The sequence below is a fragment of the Augochlora pura genome, chromosome 8 (genome assembly GCF_028453695.1).
Source record: "Augochlora pura isolate Apur16 chromosome 8, APUR_v2.2.1, whole genome shotgun sequence".
In the NCBI taxonomy this organism is placed as follows: Eukaryota; Metazoa; Arthropoda; class Insecta; order Hymenoptera; family Halictidae; genus Augochlora; species Augochlora pura.
The window spans coordinates 11,106,589-11,127,668 of NC_135779.1; the positions used below are offsets into that span (position 1 = coordinate 11,106,589).

The 21,080-nt window shown below is 36.9% G+C and overlaps 1 protein-coding gene across 10 annotated transcripts in view; it reads right to left on the bottom strand.

Annotated features, from left to right (window-relative positions):
* Raskol (Ras GTPase-activating protein raskol) overlaps positions 1 to 21,080 on the bottom strand; it is a 335,723-nt gene that overhangs the window by 22,667 nt on the left and 291,976 nt on the right. For all 10 annotated transcript variants that reach the window (XM_078189692.1, XM_078189689.1, XM_078189688.1 and 7 more), the window contains one exon: positions 8,791 to 8,885. In XM_078189692.1, the coding sequence (XP_078045818.1) occupies positions 8,791 to 8,885 (95 nt within the window). The remainder of the gene's footprint in view (positions 1 to 8,790; positions 8,886 to 21,080) is intronic.

The window sequence follows — 21,080 nt, forward strand, 5'->3', positions numbered from 1 at the left end:
TAATAAATGTTTAACGGCGGAGCAACTAATCAAGGTATCGAGTTAATTATTGGACGATCGAGCACCGCCGTGCGTTCCCAGCTCCGTGAATCGCAGGATTTCGCGTGAGCAGATGATTTCGCGGCAAAATCTCGTCGTCGACTGGCGCAGATGTTGCTCATCCGCGTAGTCGAAGTCAAGGGATCCTTGGGGCGCACCTTTGTGCCACGACCAAAAACCCTGCCCCAGCATTCAGGTGAGGCAAAACGGGTCACCCCTTGGCCTCTCAGACCCCCGGCCCCCCCCCCCCCCCCCCCCCCTCGGCCCTCGGTGGCACCGGTAAGAAGGACAAAAACGTCTTCGAGGGGTTCTCAAATCACGCCGCGCAAGCTCCGAACGATGCAGCTGGGATGCACTGTGACGAATGCTGCGAGCACACGCGGAAATCGCCGAGGAGACACGGTCGTCGGACTCGGCCCACAGTTTTTCTGCGTTTAAAAAATTCTCCACCGCGCCCTTTCTTCCGCGGACCGTGTTTGTGGGGGGGAAAAAAGGGAAGAGGTTTTGACGTCTTGGCGGATGTAAGCGGCACTTTCATTAATTATTAATAATGCCAATAGTTTAAACGCAAATCAACGGTGGAGAAATTTTTAAAAAATTTTACGGCGGTATTTTTATTATGAGTTTAATCAATTGTTTAGATTAATATAACGGGAAAACTTCTTTCGTAATAATTATCGATCTTCTTCATTCATTTGTGATGTGGAAATATGAATTTGTTATTAATTTCGATTATTATTATGTATCCCACTGGTGTCAATGACAGTGATATAAAATGAAGACTACATCAATAAATTAGTAAAGGTAATTAATTAGGATTTTCAGTGTAGGAAAGTGATTTATGTAATTTAATAACTATTGTAATGAATACGAAGAAACAAAAATGACGTTTCTAAAGAAAGAAATTAAAATTTAATAGAAAAAATTTTAAAATATTACCAATATATAACTAAAAAGTTCCAATCGATGGAAATGATTCTTTATAATTAAATTTAATGTCCTGTTCTATTGTTACACATTTATCAGCGTTTCTTTTGCTACACAATTTGTCCAAAGCATATAACGTTCACTATCAAAATAAGTATGGAGGTGTTAATATTAAAACACTTTCAAATATTCTAACTTGTATGATTTTCTTTTAAAAAATAAACTCTACTGAATGGATACAAAGCATTGAATAACTCGATTGTACAAATAAATTTCTAGGATAATAATAAGTATAATAATTATTTAGGACAGAAGCAATCATAATTATTGCATACTATTGTGCTTATATAATTCAATGAAATTTATTTATGTATGAGAGGTTTTGAAAACTTTGTATAAAATGAAGGAAAAGTCCTCTACATACCCAAGCGAGAAAAATAAATGAGACCTTGAAAAACTGTTGGCAGACTTTGATCCACGGAAGCTATGAATATCGCACCGGACAATACGTTTTACGGAATTACAAGAGTCACGGTTTTTTACACGTTCGCTCTTTTACCGGGTCGAGGGTTTCGTAAACAATTCGTGATAGCACGTCGCACTTTAACCGGATCGATCCGTGAAGAAGTCGTCGGTGTACCGCTCGAAAACCAGTTCGTTCCCTCCTTTGTTCCCCTGAAGGGGTCGGCTAACTCCTCGTCGATAGAGAGTAAAAGTACCTTCTTCTATTTCAGGTACTCTCTCGCCAGTAACTATTCACACCGGGATCACCAAAGTTTACGTATTCTTGCGAAATCCTAGTGTTCCTCTGCAAACCTCGCCAAAAATTTAGGCAATCGTGTCCGGTATCAATATTTCTCTGAATGACAATGTTTTTATTTCATAGCAAGATTAGAAAAGTTAAAAGTAACTAGTTTATAATGTTGTACGAGAATTACTAGAGTTTAACTATTTATATTTTACTCGACCTTCGTTGTCATATATGCCTGAATTTATTTCATAATTTTTCCAAACAGGGATTTCATAATCACAGAAAATAATTTTAATTAGACATTGTTCCGTCTTACCTTGTAGGTATAGTCTTATATGTAGTCTACGGATCTTTATGCAAAATAAAGAATGTCTATCTCGATGGGAATAAGGAGTTAAAAGAATTTATTTTGAAACAACACTGTTTAATTTTTATCTTGTATTTAACGTTTTCTATTCGACTTACTCATTTTTATCATAAATATATAAATTTCGCAGTCTAGTTATACGTTTACATCGTATTCTGTTTATAAAATATTGTCAAAAATATGGCAGTGCATGTTCTTTTCATATAATATTAAGAAAATATTATAAAGAATACATATTCTTTTCATAGCATATTTAAGAAGACACTATTCTTGTTGCAGAAAATTTAAAAGACACTACAAACGATATTTATTTCATACGCTATCTTATAAAATGCCACAGGGTAGCAGTCTCTACATAGAATATTTCAGTAATGTCACACAGAATTTCACCTTCGCAAAATATTTAAAAAATGTCTCGAGCGAACTACCTTCGCAGAGTATTTAAAAAATATCACACGGAATTTTTGGAAAAATGTCTAAAAATAATATCCTCTTCGTAGAAATTCAGAAAAGTGTCGCACAGAATATTACTTTCATAAAATATTTGTAAAATTACATAAATAAAATCCTCTGTTTTTAATGTCTTGTCGTTTATATAAAATTAATCGTAGTGGAATCATTGATAAAATAGTTCCGTTTATACGACACAATATCGATGGAGTATCGGACGGTATCGATTCAAATGACTCGGCTCCGCGTATAAGAGCAAGAAAACTCGTTCCCCTATAAATTGTCGAAGGTAATCAGGATTCTTTGGTTACAGTAATATCGAATGAACACTGCCAATGAACGTTTACAGGAACTTTTGCTCTTTTAATTAATTTACGACGATTTCGCCGGGATTTAAAGCAAGCTGGATTTTAAATTGTGTCGCGGGGACAAGTTTACGAGGATCCCTCGTTTAAATGGTTTTCTTGGGATACCATGTAACTGGATAAGATTACAAGATCTTCAAAATAATTTTTCCCGGCCGTCGAGTAACGACAAATAAAATTTCTCGAATCCCTCGCACTGTGTACCCGCGCGTTCACCGCTCTGCTGTATTTCTTATTACTCCACTGTGGATGTTTATACGAGTTTCCATTATCGTAAATTACTTCACAGAAACTGAGAACAAAGAGACACTCGCTCCGCGAACCAAAACACTAATTAAAGTAGAAACTAGATAAAAAAAAGCTTCACACTTTACTCGGCAGTGTATGACATAAAGTCTGCGGTTTCGTTGCACTCTTGTCCGGCGCGTATACACCGGATTCATTTTTTGTGCAAAATAGTGAAATAATTTTTGGTTAGTAAACAAGTACGAGAGGATAAAATCGAATATTGTCAAATCATATAGATGTTTCAATGTTATTTAAAATTGGTAGAGTCTTTAATTCAATATAGTATTACACTTATTGCTACTTCTATTATAATCAACATAGATTACACTATTCCAATAGAATAAAATATGTTAAAATATTAAGAGTTTAGGAAAAAAACTCAGACGAATGAGTTTACATTTTGAATTAATATTTTTCATAGAATTAGTTCATTAAAAAATATCATTCCGGGGCACGAGTTGCTATAATGGCACACGATAGTTAAAATTTAAAAGCAATTTTTGAAAAATTTTGTTTAATTATTTTTACTATGACCTAACATGAGTATTCTTTGATTACAGATTTTATGCATTTATGACAAACATGAGTAGCTGATACACAAAACTGCAAGTAGATTAAAAGAATTTAAAGATATCGTTACATTATATTACACTGCAATTATTAAAAGAGGAAAGTCATTGTTACTTGTATTTATTGTAATTATTTTGGACAACTTTTATTTTACACAAAAATCTAGTAATCATTTATTTGTCGCATTGTACAGATTTACAACATGGTGACTATGAAAGGGTGTTTAAGTTTTATCAAGTTCTATATGTTGTTGCGTGCGTTGATTAAATAAGTATTAACAATGACAAGCTTTCCATGGATTTTAAAAAATGTTTCACACCTTGTAGACACGTCCATTTATTCGAAATGAATCAGGATGGTTTTTCGACTGGAAGCTTTATAAAAGTTCAATGCACGAAGACAGGCATTGCCGAAGAGTCGATCTTTGAAAACTCGTCCGCTATCGCCAAGTTAGCGTTTGACGAAAAAGGCTAATACGTTAGAGTGCTCCGCGGCCCATAAGCGAGAACACGAAGTGAAGAGGCGAAACAACTCTCCGAAGACGAGGAATACGTATCGATACAAAAAATCTGCTCTCGGAACACCTGCGACTCGCAGTCACGTCGCGCGGCCTGGAAAGCAATCTGCCGCGCGAGATTTGAGAACACCTGCAGACACCGGATCGATATTTTCCATGCAGCGCGACGTCCGTCTACTTTTACGTCCAGCGTGGGGGCAGCGTGTCGCTTTATGCAACAAAACGGAAGCGAAGGGCAAAGGTGGCATTCCCGAGAAAAAGGAGTCCCGTCCCGTTCCGTCCCGAGCGGGATGGGGATGAAATTGCCCCGAGGCGTGTCGCGTTAATGTTACTGCATCAATAGGTCTATAATTCGATCGCCGCGAACCCGCAGATCCGATGGTGCGAGTGGTTTCACATTTCGAAACCACTATTTTCACGCGGAATAGTTTGCTCTATAAATAGCAATTTTATAAGAGGAGAATCGATACGGCATGGTAATCGAACGATTTTGTAGCAGACTGTAAAATTATGTTTCGACTCGTTGCACTATAACGAGTTAGATGATAGTCAGATGATCATAATTTACTAAATATGAACGTAATTCGTTTCTTATGAATTTGTAACAAAATTTCATTCCTTTATCATAATGGAGGATGAAAGTGAATGGTAGACATGCAGCAACAAAATTTTCTTGGAATTATTTTAGCGAAATTATAAGGGAAGAAGAAATGCCAATTAATTTACCTGCGATATAAATCGTAGTATAAAGGTTGAACTATGTGTAAACAGTTTAAAATTAGTATTTAAAGAGAAATCAGCAATTTATAATTCATTATGGTCAATTTTTGATAACTCCTTTATCCCTTAAGCAAAAATACAATCCATCGTTACCTTACATGTAAAATACACTACATGTTTTATTACTAAGTACATGAAGCAAAATTTAGCATAGTTATTACATTAAACTATTTACAAACGTGAAATTCTTTCTTGACTTTATTCAATATATAGTAAAATATTATTCGTTAATATTATAATATTACGAAACTCCAAAAGATATGATATTATAACTATAATTCAGTTTCGTTCAATTAATTGACTATTAACATTATAATACTATAAAAGTAATAGGTATAAGTAAATAAAAGATAATAGAAAAACATATTGGACCATTTCCAAGCTACAACAAAAGTAAACGAAATCGGATGAAACAGAGTAACTCACGCCCACGTTGTAACAAACAAACACGCGACCGAAGTTCAACGACATAGAAATAAAACATAGAATTGTTCGGCGCAGCGTACATAAAGGTAGTTCGTGCGGTACGGCCGAAACGGCAGTTTCCAAGAAACGAGTTCCCCGATTTGTTTTACCCACGTCCGAGCGATTCGACCGAATGATAATTTCGTTCGGGGAATATTTTTATCGGGGAGAGTTTCGAAAGTGTAGCAGATTTTGCCGGCCGTTATTGCGCCAGGTTGTACGGGAGTTCTTCCAGCGGAATATCTCTCTTTTTTTTTCCAGAAGCACCAAGGCTAACCGCAACGATCTCGGGGACGGCGGCGTCGAGCGTATTTGTAAAAATTTCCGAACAGCTTGCGGGCGCCCCTCGAGTTCGAGGAACAGAAGAGAAACACAATGGACGTGATGTTTAAAGTGCTTGTTGTTTGAATAAAAGGAAAAGGTGCGCGCGGGGCCCGTCAGCGACGGCTCAATGTACCGAGAGATTCGAGAGATCGAAGATACGTGATTGGAAAACCGGAGTCCCGTTTTCCGTGCCTCGAAAGCGAAACGTTACGGCGCGGCGCGGTGCGGCGCGCGAGTCGCCGTGAAGCCCGAGCATTTCAACCGGAAGCGCAGTGGATGTAAAAGCTGCAACAAAAGAATCGGCTACGACGATTTATCTTTCGAGGTCCGGGGGATCTTTTCGAATACGTGAGAGTATTCCGTGAGAGAAATGGAGGGGGCGGCGTTCGAGCACACCGAATTTCTCGACTCGCGAAACTGTCTTGGAATTAGCTGGCATTTAATGGTCGGTGAACTTTGATACTTTTGTAGGAAAGCATCGCTACCATGGAAATGCTGGGTTTCATTGAACTGTTAAATTTGTAGGAAATTGGCTAACATTTCAATGCACATGAACGCCTGCAGATACTATTCTTTGAAATTTAAATGTCAAACGGTGTTACTGAAGTGTAACAAAAACTATTTCCATGAACACTATATGTACGAAATAACACTATATTAAAATAGCCGCTTGAGTTGCACAATTTTGACTCTATTCTTTGGGCTATTTTTTCACGCATTAAATAAAGATATGATGAAAAGAGGAATTGATTAAATTTAATTATTAAAGTTAATCTCACTAGTATGAATCTGTTGAAAAGATTATCGTTTGATAAAAATTAAACTTCACTCTCAGCGTGATAAATAAAACGTTCTCAACCTGGTCTTTCTAGATAACTTTGCACATTAAATCTTCCCTTGCAAACTAAAATGACAAAGTATGGCCTAAGAAATAATTAACTTTATATTATCTTTATGACATCATCTTAGATTCGTATTATAAGTAATGTTGTTATTCGGATTATATTATTCCTTTATATATTATATTATAAATTATATTAACATCGTGGCACAGAACAATTCAAAAATATGTTTATATTTTTTAGCTATTTTCATGTTATATTTAAATATTTAATATATATTATAAAAATGAATAAAAATATACTTGACAGATTTTCTGACGTGTGTAATATACACACTATGTATGAATGTATACACGTTCATATGTATCATAGAAATATATTTAATATATACGCAATTATAAAATATATATAAATATATATCTTTTAAAACGTAAATGATTTGGTAAACGATTTGGTTTAAAGCATTAATAAATAAATACTTTGAAAACGCATCGCATCAGCGCAGAAACTATCTCGCCAGATTAATTCAAGATGGCCTTGAGCCGACCTTAGCGCCGCCTCACCTAATTTGTTCGGAGGAAGCTGCCCGTAATCTCGCGATTTCTTATTCATCGATCGAGAGGAGAAAGTTGCTCGCCGATAATTACGAATTCAGAGAACGGAAGCTGTTTTATATATCGAAGCGATCTACAAGGAAGTGGAAACGACGAATTCCAGAAGCCGAGTCCCCGACCCTCTTCGTCGTCGCCGGCTCGAATTTCGAATCGCGTCTAATCTGCAAGTCTAATGCAGTTCGGGCGCAGCGCTGACAGATTCACCAAAAGTATTTCTCGCGATAAGGATCTACGACGAGACAGCATACCGGGGATCTTCTCCAGTGTCGCGAAACAGAAGACGCCTAGGCGTTAATTGCGAGCTCGAGGCGGCGCGGCGCGCGTTCCCATCCGCGATAAAATAATTATTCCGAGACATTTCGCCGATTAACGACTTTTGCACGGCGCCGAAACGTTCCGGGCAGGTGACGGGCGCCGGTTAATGAAGTTCTTCGCGAAGAAAATACGTTAATTCAACCGTTCTCTCTGCGAGACGTGGATGTTTATAGAAGTTTACAGATTGCGTTTCGTATAGAAACATTTTTGGGCGGACGTATTTCTGTATCGCGATCCGTGAATAAAAGATGGACGTAGCGTAATCTTGAAAATGGTTTTGGCAGATTTTTATCGTGCGTTTGTCTGCTTACATATATTTAGATGAATTTTAGAACGTTGAAATTTTTATGGTACTAGAACATGTTTTCAACATAAATACGATTGACGATTTTTTTAAATCGTAAGAAATTCTTATAAGATGCATTTCAAATGCAGATGATAAAGGAAATTCTGTTATTTAAGCATGCCATTTATAATAGTTTGTAAAAGTAGTTATTTCTGATTTATATGTTAATCATAATTGTTAGAATACAGATGCAGGACAGGTGCTAAATTGTGATCAAAAAGTGTTTGCACTTTGAACTCTAACAAATGTGGGTATAAAGATTCTAAAATAATTTGAGTTTGTGACGTTAAAGTAAAGGCTTGACTCTTTAAAGTGAGTATAGACAGAGCCTTGTAAGATTTACTGACATGAAGTTACAGTTTAACGTCGGACAAATTAGTGATAGTTATGTAGACTACGTTATCATTTCAACTGCTACTGCTACTGGAATTCTATTCACAAATTTTTGTTAAAAACTGTATTAATGTTTATTGAAAAGGTCCTTAGCGTTTAATTAAACATTTCTAATCAATTGATGTATACTCTTGAATCTCGAGTTTGGAAAAGCAAACAAACGATTCAACAAAATAATTTAACAGAGGTCCCAACGTATTTCTGGCACTAGCGAATTCTTAAGTCGCCTATAGAAAAGCGAATTAGCATAGAGTCCAAACAGCTTAGTTTGTAACTCGGGCCCGAAAGGAAATACACTTTTACGATTGCAGGACAATGAGCCGGTTCTATGAATCGAGCCCGTACCGGACGGAGCCATTCAGCATTGTGAAAGGTCCGAAATTATAGTGAATGAAAATTACAGGGATTTAAGAGAGCACCAATGAAAATTAACTTACGACGATTCTGTTGGGGGTGACGTCCAAGGGTCGTGCTCCGAGGACAGGGGTGGCTGGTGCGCTACCCCTTCGACAGGCCTTCTCGTAGGACGTATCTGAAACATACGGGAAACGTTTGTGATTTAGCGCATGGTAATTCGACGAGTGGGTGTTTCCGGACCGCGGGGTGGCCAAGGGTGCCCGTAAATTATTGTATCCCGTTTCGAGCACGAACGGTAATTCGCGTAAACTGAAACCGCGCTGTGGAAATAATTGTGCTCGTCACGGAATTCCACGGTGCAGGAAAAATGGCACAATGGCACTTTTCGAGCTTGTATTTCACTTTTAATTGCGCCGACCGCGACAGATCGTTTTCGGCGACGAGGGAAGCTATGGACTCGATTTTATACTGTCATTCTTCACGTTTCGTAGACCGTGCGTAACATTTTATTGTGAGTACATCTATTTTTTTATTTGTTGCGAAATAAAATAACAATTTTATAACATGTCAGCTTTGACTTATGAACTACGGGTCATCAAGTGATCCATTTGATAATTTGACAATTACATTGGTTTCCATAATAATTAGAACTTAAATTTTGAATTTTTCTGTTTAAAGTCTTCTCAATGCAAGACATTTCTATAATAAATGGAGTGAAATTAACAAACGTATATTTTCAAACAAATTTATAGAAGACATTTTGGATTTCAAACGTTAACAATCCTATTACTTAAAATTAAAAAGTATCTCAAGCTACGAAAAATATTTATACGTCCAAAATCGAGATGAACTGTATTATAAATAAACGAGTTTTAACAACAACAAAAAATAGTACGTGAACCACGATTTATTAAGACAGTGTCACCCAGAAAAATAAGACTAATTCAAACATGATTGCACCTAACGATGCTTCTTCTGATCACAGGCAACAATTACAATATTTCTAATACCTCGGTATCATTTCCTGTAAAGTTTATTCACTGAAAAATCCTTCACCAAGCCGACGACGCTTACACTTCTCCCGGCCGCGCGTTCTTTCGTCAAAGTTGTTTATCAAGCAAATCTCGCCGGGCATTAACGCACCTGTTATCGATCTACAACGACGGGGGCGCACCATCAACGGACCCTCCGCGCCGGCACTAATCCAGGAAGAGGAAGAAAAACGCATAGGATCGCGATTAAAGAGAACTTCCGGTTGTTCGGTTAGTTGAACTCGGTTACGGCATGGTTCGAGCAATGTTGGAGGAACCCGGTGAATTTCAATACCGACAACGGCGCGCTTTGTGTCGGCAAAGGCCATTCAGGGCCCTTATAATGCCGTGGTTCCATCGAAAATGCGATAGAAACGGTCACAATGGCGGCGGGACGCGCGCAGGTACCGGTCAGCTTCGTTCTGGCTCGGAATCCGTGAATAAAGGAAGCAATTGTTACGATAGGAGTGCTCGTAACCTGATACCTGTTGTTACGTGCACGCCGGTGCTCGAACGATGATTCGCGATTAAAAGTAACGAGAGAAATGGCACGTCGCGGTCGTCCGGGCAAAAGTTTCGGAGCGCAGGTACCGTAAGCGGACAAGTGCGGGCATAATTATTAGGTGGACGGATCAAGGTTGCTTCGTTGCGAGGAAACAATATATTTAACATTTACGTTCCGACCTCCAATGGAGTTTCGATTCCTCGTCATCTTTTGTTTGTCTTCTTCTTCAAATCAAACTTGCCTTCTTTTCAAGTTGTAAATAGCTCCATTTCTAAAGAGCCCCTTTTGACTTAGAGAAACGATACCAGTACCTCTTCAACGAACGGTACAACCCTACTTGATGGTACCGCCTGTTAGGTTTACAACCTCACAACTATCAAACTGTAGATTTAAAAGTCACAACTATCTTTCTTCTGGTAATAAAGTAATCACTGCACTTCCGTACAATAGGGTTCGACGCACTTCATCGGTAGCATCTTCTCGCTTTATGACAGGCTCGCCAGCTCGCGCCGTTTGTGTTATTCGCTCGGTATTTCCCCCTACCTGCGGCACTGCGCGCCACGTGTACCACGTTTACTTCCCTGTCCATGTCGCTGTCATAGTCAATCTTCAATTTTAATTGTCTATCTTCAAAGATTATAGAAGCACAGAAACAATTTTTCCAGTCTCATCAGCATGTAGAGTATTTTTTTGAAAATTCTTTCTCATACATTCAATTATTAGATAATCTATTTTACAATAGAAAATTATTCGGACTATGAATTATTCGAATAAAATATACGATTCAAATGTGCTCATGTTTGTCATGAATAACTATAATCTGCAGTCTACTTATCACATGAAAGAATATAATAAGTAACATGAAAGAATATAATAAGTAACATGAAAGAATATAATAATTAACATTAAAGAATATAATAATTAACATGAAAGGATATAATAATTAACATGAAATCAAAAGAAAAGAGAAGAGAGATTGATTTAGAAAATTTAATTATTTCACTCCATAAATTGGTGAATTAGTCTTTCAATAGATGTACAATTTGCACGAGTTTTGCTGCGTGCATTCAAATGATTATTCTATTTGGTTGCAAATTATTCACCGTTGCGATAGAAACATACAATGCAGTTGTTCCGTAATGACATTCGATTGGACCGTTTGGCTGTTCAATACCGAAAATGGGTCATTGGATAATTAATGGTGCTATCTCTGGTATTACTGTTGTCCTCGGCTCAGCAATATATTAGAAATAATAACGACAATGAACAATTAATAGCAATTTTTAATATGATTGATGTCAATAGGATTAGATTTTAAAAAAGTATAATAATACAGCAAAATGGAGTGGAATTGGAGATATTTATCTAGCTTCATCTGATAAAGCTTGGGATATTAACCCTTTTCACACGAAGTTATTTGCATTATATTTTAAACATATTTTCTGATCTCTGTTATTTCTATTTTATGATTTATTGCGATTTATGCATATGAAATTGAGCTTATTAGCAAGTACAGTACTTCTTATTTAAACAATCTTTAAATATAAACGAGTTTGTTGCTATTACAATTATTTTGAGAAATGGTATAGCAATTTGTAGTGGTGCTTTGGAGTCGTCAGTCGAGTGCATAGGGTTAAAGTGCAAGAGAGTGGAAGAGATCAGTCTCTAATGCATAGCTAATGAACATCAGCATGAAATACACTACTAATTATTTGATTATACACAAGCGAGGTTCACGTTAATTTACTGTATTAATGTATTCTGATTTAAATAGGATGTTTTAGTTCTTTGCAAATTAATATTGCTTTAACACAATATTGATATACTAAATCAAGTATTTTTGATCAAGATCAGGCTTGGTAAAAGAAAAGTCAGAGTATTTATGTATTTATTTAAACAATCGGTAAAATTATAGCAGGTTAAAGAAATTAAATATCTAAATATTATTAAATATAATTAACACTACACATAATATTAGTTATTATTTATTATCTTTATGTATTTACAGTAATTACGTAGAAGCCTTCAAATATTTGTATATATATGTAAATTGTATAATATTGGCAGTGTAGTTATTAATTACACTATTTTCAACTTATTAAAACGATCAAATAAATATCTATGCAATTTTTATAGTTTGTAATTATTGTAGACAATGTTTATTTGTCATAAGAAATTTCAAGTCTGAGCAAAGTGACAACTATTTATTGCAGTAAATTGTTAGAAATCATAATTCTTTGTATATAATCATTGTAACAAAATGCATTTACTCAAACGTGTTCTGCGATCACTAGACAGCGCATCTGTATGCAAAATAAAAATTCTTTACATTAATTCTAGGAAATATAAGTTAGATAGAAATATTTTTCTTCCGCGAATAATTCTGTTAATGTAACAATGCTCTTAAATTCTTCTAATACTTCTCCTATTTAACATTTGACCTTTTTCAAAAATAGATGTATGTACAAAATCCGTAATCTAGCAACCACTATGCTTCTATAACCACTAAAAAAAAACTTGTTCAATGAATATTCTGCCATTACATTTAAAATCATTATTCGTTTCTTGCGAACGCTTCTTTCACGAGTCATACTTTTCGCGTCGCGTTATTCTCATTAGGCCAGTGCCGGATTGTCAATCAAGTTCTTGCGTCTCTCCAATATAGACTACAAATGATCCGGTAGAGTGCAAGAGGGTCGGAGCCGATCGAGAGCCTCGACTGTTAACTCCGCGGAGCACGTCGAAATAATAAGTGTCGACAGTTTGAGCGTTTCAAAGCGATCAATTTAAATGCTATTCTCGAGACGACGTTACTTCGTGTAGCAGTCGTTTCCATTTAATCTGACCTAACCACTCGACACGACGAGCTCGAGCGAGTGGCGTGCTTCAAGTTCCCTTTTTCTTCTTCTTCTACCGTCTCTGCCTCACTTCTGGCTCTCTTCGCCTCGGTCACGTTTCCGGCAACGGAAATCAGCCGCAGGAGGAGAGAAGAACGAAAGCAGCCTTGTAATTAACGCCCTTTGCGAGGGTCCAACGGGCCCCCAGACCTTTCTCTGGGCCTCACTGTTTACGGTCAGCGGTTTAAACGCTTCTCCTCGGCACAAGAGTCTCGAGTTACCTTGGTCTTTCTTTCTTTCTTTCTTTCTTTCGTTCGTTCGTTCCACGCCGGGCCTGCCCTTCCTCGGCTTGCGGGCTGGCCCCGGACAACGAGAATTCGTCTGCTCCTTACCACTAACGATCTCCTGCTCGTTGGGGTCCTCGTGACTCGATTTCATTCGCAGTTTGAGTCGGAAATCGGCTCCGCGCGCTCTTTTCTTCTCCCGTGTTTAGTCTTCTGGCTATTAACGCGTTTAGCATTCTTCCGGCACGATTGAAAGTGATTGCGGACGTATTGTTGCGTTGACATTTTGTTCTTCTCTTGGTGATCGCGATTTTAGGAATAATGTTTAACCCTTTGCACTCGAGTGGTGACTCCGAGGCACCACTAATATTGGTCTATCACGTTTCAAAATAATCTTTGTAGTAACAAACTTTGTATTTCAAACTTTTTTTTAGAGTGAAACTGTTGGCACGAATCACAAGAATCAATTTTGTATACACAAATGCACTTTGTTATATAAATTAGGAATACTTTTGATAATTATTTTAAATACTTATTTTATATAATATAAAATATTACAATTATTTTAGATAATTATTTTATATAATATAAAATATTACAATTATTTTAGATAATTATTTTAGATAATTATTTTAGATGTACAGTTAAAGTGGCTTCGAGTGCAAAGGGTTAATATGGTATATCGTATAAAAATATGGACAGGAAGTTCATAAGGAATAAGTATTAAGTACTAAGTAAGGAAGTTAAGTATTAAGTAAGGAATAAGTATTTCAATATTTTCTATAAAAGGAACTTTATGTCAATAATCTTAAAGTAAAAGAATTGGAAATCGGACAAAATGGTTGGTCACAGAAGATTTAGTATTTAAATCTTTATTATACTATTATTAGATTTTATCAAAGTAATATTTTCGTTCTAAATGAATAGACTGCAGATTTTATGTGAATTTTGGAATATTATTCTGTCTATTTTAATTTTCAATATCATTAATAGAAAGAAGACATTTCACTTTTGTTCCTTACAATTAACTTCAAAAATATTTATTTACATATGAATTTGCATATAAGGCATATGAAACATATTAATTAAACAAATAATAATCAAACAAAACGTAAATTTTTGGTGTTCTGTAAATTATGTATAGCGTACTATGGACTTCGAAAGACTTTGAAACAAAAGGAGAACTCAATGGGGATAATCAGCTGATTCCCGTGTCGAAGTAACTTTTTCTGGGCACGAAAAACTTCTGCTTCGAATAACAAAGTGTTCGTAAAGTGAACAAACATGTTAGGCCAGACACCCAATCATGGGACGACACTGGATCTTCAAGAAAAGATGACTTGCGTGAAATCAGATCCAGCCTTCGCTATCGAAATATGTAACATGATACTGATAGACTGTGAACGAGAGTCAAAACACCCGTCACATCTTTGTTTTGGGTGCCGTATGACTATGTCGATGCCATTCGATACTTGATAAATGTTCCATTTTTATGCAGAGACGTTTTATCCACACAGAATGTAAATACTAGACTAATTACTAGACCGTGGACTTTTGGAGATCTAATATTAGTTTTACCTTCCTTTGACAATTAGTTATTTTTTAATTAGCGAGACACCTTTCTTTTATTCTATGGTTTTGTAAAATCGCGTATGAAAGTGAGAATAATAATATACAAAATAATTATATTCTAATGATTATACTGCAGTTTTTTATGCGAAATAAAAATTGTCTGTACTAATTGCAAGACACAAAAACTACATAGATAATAGGTTTAATAAGTAAGCATCTTTTTATTCTTTAAAGGTTTTAATATTTTGTACTTGATCTGCTCATTTTTGTTACGAAAGTATAAAAATCCGTAGTATAATAATAATTCCATGAATGGTCAAGCTAGAATTTTTATTGAGAGTGGTACAATATTTATCATACCTAGAACAACGTGTTCGAATAAAATTTTAAACTAGTCTTCTATTTTATTTATCACATGATATATTATAACCTTTATGGTAACTTTAAAAGAGATTTCGAACTTTCCTCTATCCATTTCGTTAATTACAACAGAAATGAATACATATTACAAGACAACTATAAAAAGTTTCTCAAAAGAAAGTATTCATCGTGCACGTGAGATTTCGTAAAAATCACAGCGAGTGAAAGAAGAATGTTCATCTCGAAAACAGAAAGTGATTTCGCTCGATTTCGCTCGAAAATGCGCCGATTACGCAGGCGCGACCGCCGGCTGAACCGCTTTTGTCAAATCACGTAACAATTTCGTAGCGAAACAGGAAAAAAAGACCGCGAGGAAGAATGAAAAAAACCGTTCCCTGGCCGCGTCTTGAAAGTCCAGTTCGTCGGCGGAAGGGAAAAACTAGCCCCCGAACTGGTTGCGTAGCGCGCGAGGCACGAATGGAAAAAGGCGACGCACGTGTCGCGGCTGAATGGCCGCTTTCTTTACCGACGACCTGTGACACGAATTCAATGGCGTTCGACAAAGGGACAGAGTACAAAAGGCAACTCGCGGGCTTCTTGAAACTGATAGCACGACGAACCGGCGAAGAATGCTGTTTCTTGGCAACTTTGTGGTCGCCGATTGTGTGCACTTCAGCTTGAACTGCGGCTACCATCACCATCCACTTTGTGGTGAAGGTTGTACAGGACGATTCCTCATCAGCAACGAAAAAACAGAAATGACAACTGTCTAGCGTAGATTTTAAAACAACTTTTAAGTTTCAACTTCTGTATAATTTATTTCTCTGCTTCTGTTGATTCGTACAGTACCATAGTTTATGGCAATATTTTTGCTGTAACATTTTACATTACGCACTCTTTCACAGCCACGTTGCGTACCTAATGCAATTTTTGTTCTGTGTTTATTAATAGTTAATTAATGGCGCTGGGTCATTTTTGACTACAAAACCTTTTACCTGCTTTTTGATAATGTCTGAGGTACAGTAATTTAGTTTGGGTCAAATTTGACTCGGCAGCGCCTTTCGACCGTTCGCTTTTTGACTGTAACTATACCTTCGCTTTATAGCTTTATGGCTTTATTTAGTACTACGTATTACAACTTCTGTCATAGTTAACTGTTATATTAGTGTCTATAAATGTCTCAAAAAATTAGAATAACTTCATTTTATAATGAACAGAAAAATCAAGAAGAAAGCAATTATTTTTCTGGACTCGTTACACTTTATAGATTCTAACAAAGCACGGTTTATTTAAAATAAATCATTTCATATTTTCATAGTATACTACAACTCGGAAGTATTTGAATAAAATTTTAGAGAGATCTATCTTCTCTGTCATGCGACTTTTACGTCTATGACTAGGATTTTAAACTTGATTTAGAAGATTGCAGTAAATAGACTCTGGTTCTTTATATAAAATAAAAATTGTCTGTGAAAACTATAACAAGCAACAACCAACAAACCAATCAAATTGACTGGTTTCTGCTATGTTTTTACAAAACTTGATAAAAATGAGTCTACGACAATTTTTTAAATAAACTTCTTCATTCGAGTATATAAATTGTACGAACTTCAAACAAATCCAATCTCCTCAATGTTAAACAATACAGATCAGTCGTGTATGAAGTAGTTCTATGATGATCTTCATACTACCCCATATTTCTGTATGTTATTATTGTATCAAGTCCACTAACAAAGATCGTCAACCAAGTCCGACCAAAAAACTCGAGTTACCCACACACAGACGAAGTGTCAAACAATCGAAAATCAAGCGGACTTCTAATATTGACATTGAACCGACAAGACCTCCCGGTACTTCGAACCGCCCATGGAAGGTAGCAAAGTAGCAGACGGGCAGAACCGGCGCGTCTCGTCGCACATACACACCACGCCCTCGCACTCGCAGAACACGAAACGCGAGTGGCGCATGAATAGCTAATTGGCCGAGCAGAAAGGGCACCGGTTCGCGCGGCTCGGTCGTGGACCCTTTTCCCTGGCCGATGGATGCACACGCGCGGGACCTAGAGCGCGCAGACCCGGTGCTGCAGCTGCACCGGCGAGAAAACGCATCTTTTGTGCGCGGGCCTCGAGTGCACGGAGGAGGCGGTGCACAAAGAGCCCTGGCCTCGGACTGTCGGGCGGCGGAAATCAATTGAAATTGAAACGGAATGAAACGGAATGAAACGAAACGGAGTCGGCACCCCTGCGAGCTCCCCCATTTCGACCGGTGGCTACCGTTTACGGTGCCATAGTGACCGCGTGACGCAAGTCACGAGTTATTAATGATTCGACGGCCGCGAAACCCTTTCATCTCGAACGGTCCGTGGTGGGACGGGACGATCTGATAGAGGCGAAATCGATCAGTCGATCGCAAATTGATTTTCGTTAGATTATAAACTGGAAACAGCAATATGGGGGTATATAGTAAATATCATGGCGAACTTGTTTTTTAACACTAACCGTATCGTAGTCTATTATTGAAATTTTAAAGACATTTTCACCGGAAACCATAAACTGAATTTATTCATCCGAACACGTTTTAACCCTTTACACTCGAGCGGTGATTCTAAAGCACTACTAGAAGTTGTCCTATCATGTCTCAAAATAATTTGTAAATTATCATAGTCTTTAAAAAAATTATTAAAAATGCAACTGCTGTGTGAGTCACATAACCCAATTTCATATGGATAAAATGCGATAAGTCATATAAAATAGAAATATTGTCGTTAAAAAAACTATGTTGGAATTCCAGCTAGAAAGGCTTCGAGTGCAAAAGGTTAATACAGAAATAACAAAATTTTCTAAATAAATTGAATCGTATAATTTTTATACAATCGTTACTTTAATCATATAATATTTATGTTAAACAATGTTTAAAACTTCACTACAATATTAATATTTTGGTGCATCGTTGATCACTTTTAAGAATCAAACGTTACGATTAATTTATCAATTCGTTGGTTATCTTTTCTCTAATCAAATTCTGTAGATAACCCCTTGGCTGTCTTTTTTTATCTTTCTTTGTTGTTCCAAGCAATTGCACTGTTTATAAGTAATTCTTTTCTTTTTATCTTCTTTCTTTGTATCTAGTCTTTGATACTAGTCTTGTATCTCTCAATAAAGATGTCTGAGACAATTTTGAAAGAATTATTCCGATTTAAGCAGCGTGCAGAGTGTATTAACCCCTTGCGCTATCGCTCTTATTATGCTGTGACGATTAGCACTTATTCGTACTTAATAATTTTGTTAATAATATCAGACAATTTTTGTTTCCTGTATTGTCTTTAATTGTCTTTTTTCATACACTTTGATTACAGAAGAATTTATTTTTATTCCGATATAGAAGCATTTAATAATATTCATATTTAGTGGAACTTGCATAAAATCTTCACCACGAGTCTGATTCGGTATTATAGTGCAAGGGGTTCAGCAGAAACGAAGCGACAGCTTTTTGATCGCCGCCAAGTCGTTTCATCCCACTGTGTCGATCGCGATATCGGCAGGCAGAGTCGAGTCAAAAATCGATCGGTATCCGACTCGCTCCATTACGTTTCCGTTCCTGAAACGGCGACTGCCGACACAATGGGTCCGGATGGGGACACGATTGTTGGCATTCCTCGGCGGGCCATTAACGGGGCGTAACAACCACCCCGGAACAATCAGAGATTTTTAATGAAACCGAACGACCGGCGAACCCCGCTCGTTGATTGATACGTCTTCGTTTTTTTATGGCCAGTTATCGCGAGGGGTTGTTGCGGGATACGTTTGCGATCGTTTCAGCGGCCGGGTTGTTTGGGTGACTGCTGGGGGGCCCGTGACACGCTGCAGATAATGGTAACAGTCTGCGGGATTAACCCCTTTTCCGTTCGACAGTCGTAATTGGAACCTGAGGAAGATCGTGCCTTCTGTCGCCGAGCCGGCAACCAGCTCCAATTTGCGTTTCGAAATTTGTATGGCCGAGAGAAATTGCTACACTGAATATCGAACGACTATTGGGGTCCATCTAGTATTTTTATCTGATAATGTATTGTGTGTTCCAATGAATTTTTCGGCGCGCATTTCCACCCAGAAACTAGCACGTGTCAATCATTATAAAGCGTAGTTTTTATCGGCTATAATTAAATTAGTGAACACCGATGATCTTCAAAGAATTGTACATTTATTAGGGTATGATATTTGTACATACGATCACTTGTATTGATGTAAAATAGTAAAGACGAAGGTCTTAAAAATTATTTGAATAGCGATTCGTTGCTTTATTTCTACAACTTTAATTAAAGTTTCAGGAGTAAATAAAGTGGATGACAAAATCAACTGGAACTGTATAATTTCCTTGAGTTATTAAAATATACATGCTTCGATGTATTAATGTACTATAAACAATTTTAATTCACTTGATAACATTATATCAAGATTAATCAAATTGGAGGAAGACTTCGAACGAAGTTTTGTATTTTATAAAATGAAATTTTAATACATTGAGAATGGTAGTTTTTTTAATTTCCATTGTTTTGTGTATCTTATCGTGAATTCTGATAAGTAAAAGCAGGTTTTAAAAACTCCAATAATATTGTAAAGATCCAGATAAAGATAAAATTAGATTTTGAGAAAAATTGTAAGTGTTAATAGCGAATACATGAAATATTCATGCATAACTGTGAAGCAAGATTGGAATTTGCCGCTGCTGCATGCGCATAAATATAATTAAAATTTAATTGAGGAAAACAATGTGTCTGTCGTAACGGCACGTAGCAAAATAGGAAACATCTGCCGCAGATCGATTCAATTTGGTTTGCTGGTCGTGGAACGAAGAAAGAGAGGGCTGCAGAATCGCGGACCATTGAATGGTCAACAATGCACGATTGTGCTTCTTGCAAGGTCGACCTCTTGCATTCCGTTGCATGACGTAATGGCGAGCTAGACGCTACCGATGCGGATTGGATTTTTGGTGGGAGGAGCGAACCGTTCATTAAATCATTTATGCATAGATACAAACGTTGATGCGACCACCCAAAGGCAGCCTAATTCTGCACCGTTAAACTGATGATATTGCACACTTACGGTAATGCTGTCGCCGTAGTACATACTCCTTTTACCGTTATATTCCCCGGGAACCTTTACGTTTTGTAATTTTTATTTAAAACTGAATTAGTGGGCAATTATAATAACCACGGACGCCACAGGAGTGAGATTAATATGACTGAATTATTAAGTACAGAGAAAACTCTTTTGCAAAATGCAAATGTTCTGTGCGATACATTTCTTGAATGCTAGAACTGAGAGTTAAATACTAATTAACTTCTTGTTGTAATAAATTTAACTGATTGTAAATGATGCAATAATTTGTACTTCCCTAGATAAGATTCCTAGATAAGATCCGTAAGATCTGCAGATTAATCACGCGATATAAATCGGGAGCAATATTTTATTACATCGTCAAATGCTGCTCGTCAAATTCGATATGTTACCATATAATTTCTCATGGTAGGATTCGGTTTATAATATAATTAATCCTCGCTAATAAATCGCGGATCTATGATACCACGTCGGAGTGACTTATTAATCACGTCAGAGCGTGATCAATATTCTGGTGACGTAATAAATATTTCCAGTGATTTATCTTTTCCTTGCCCACGTTGTTCCCTTTCACAAAGTCAGCGTAATTAATACTATTTTTCTCCGGGGCTCCTCGACATTAATAATCTTCGCGTATTCTATGCGTATGAAATATTCTACGTACAAT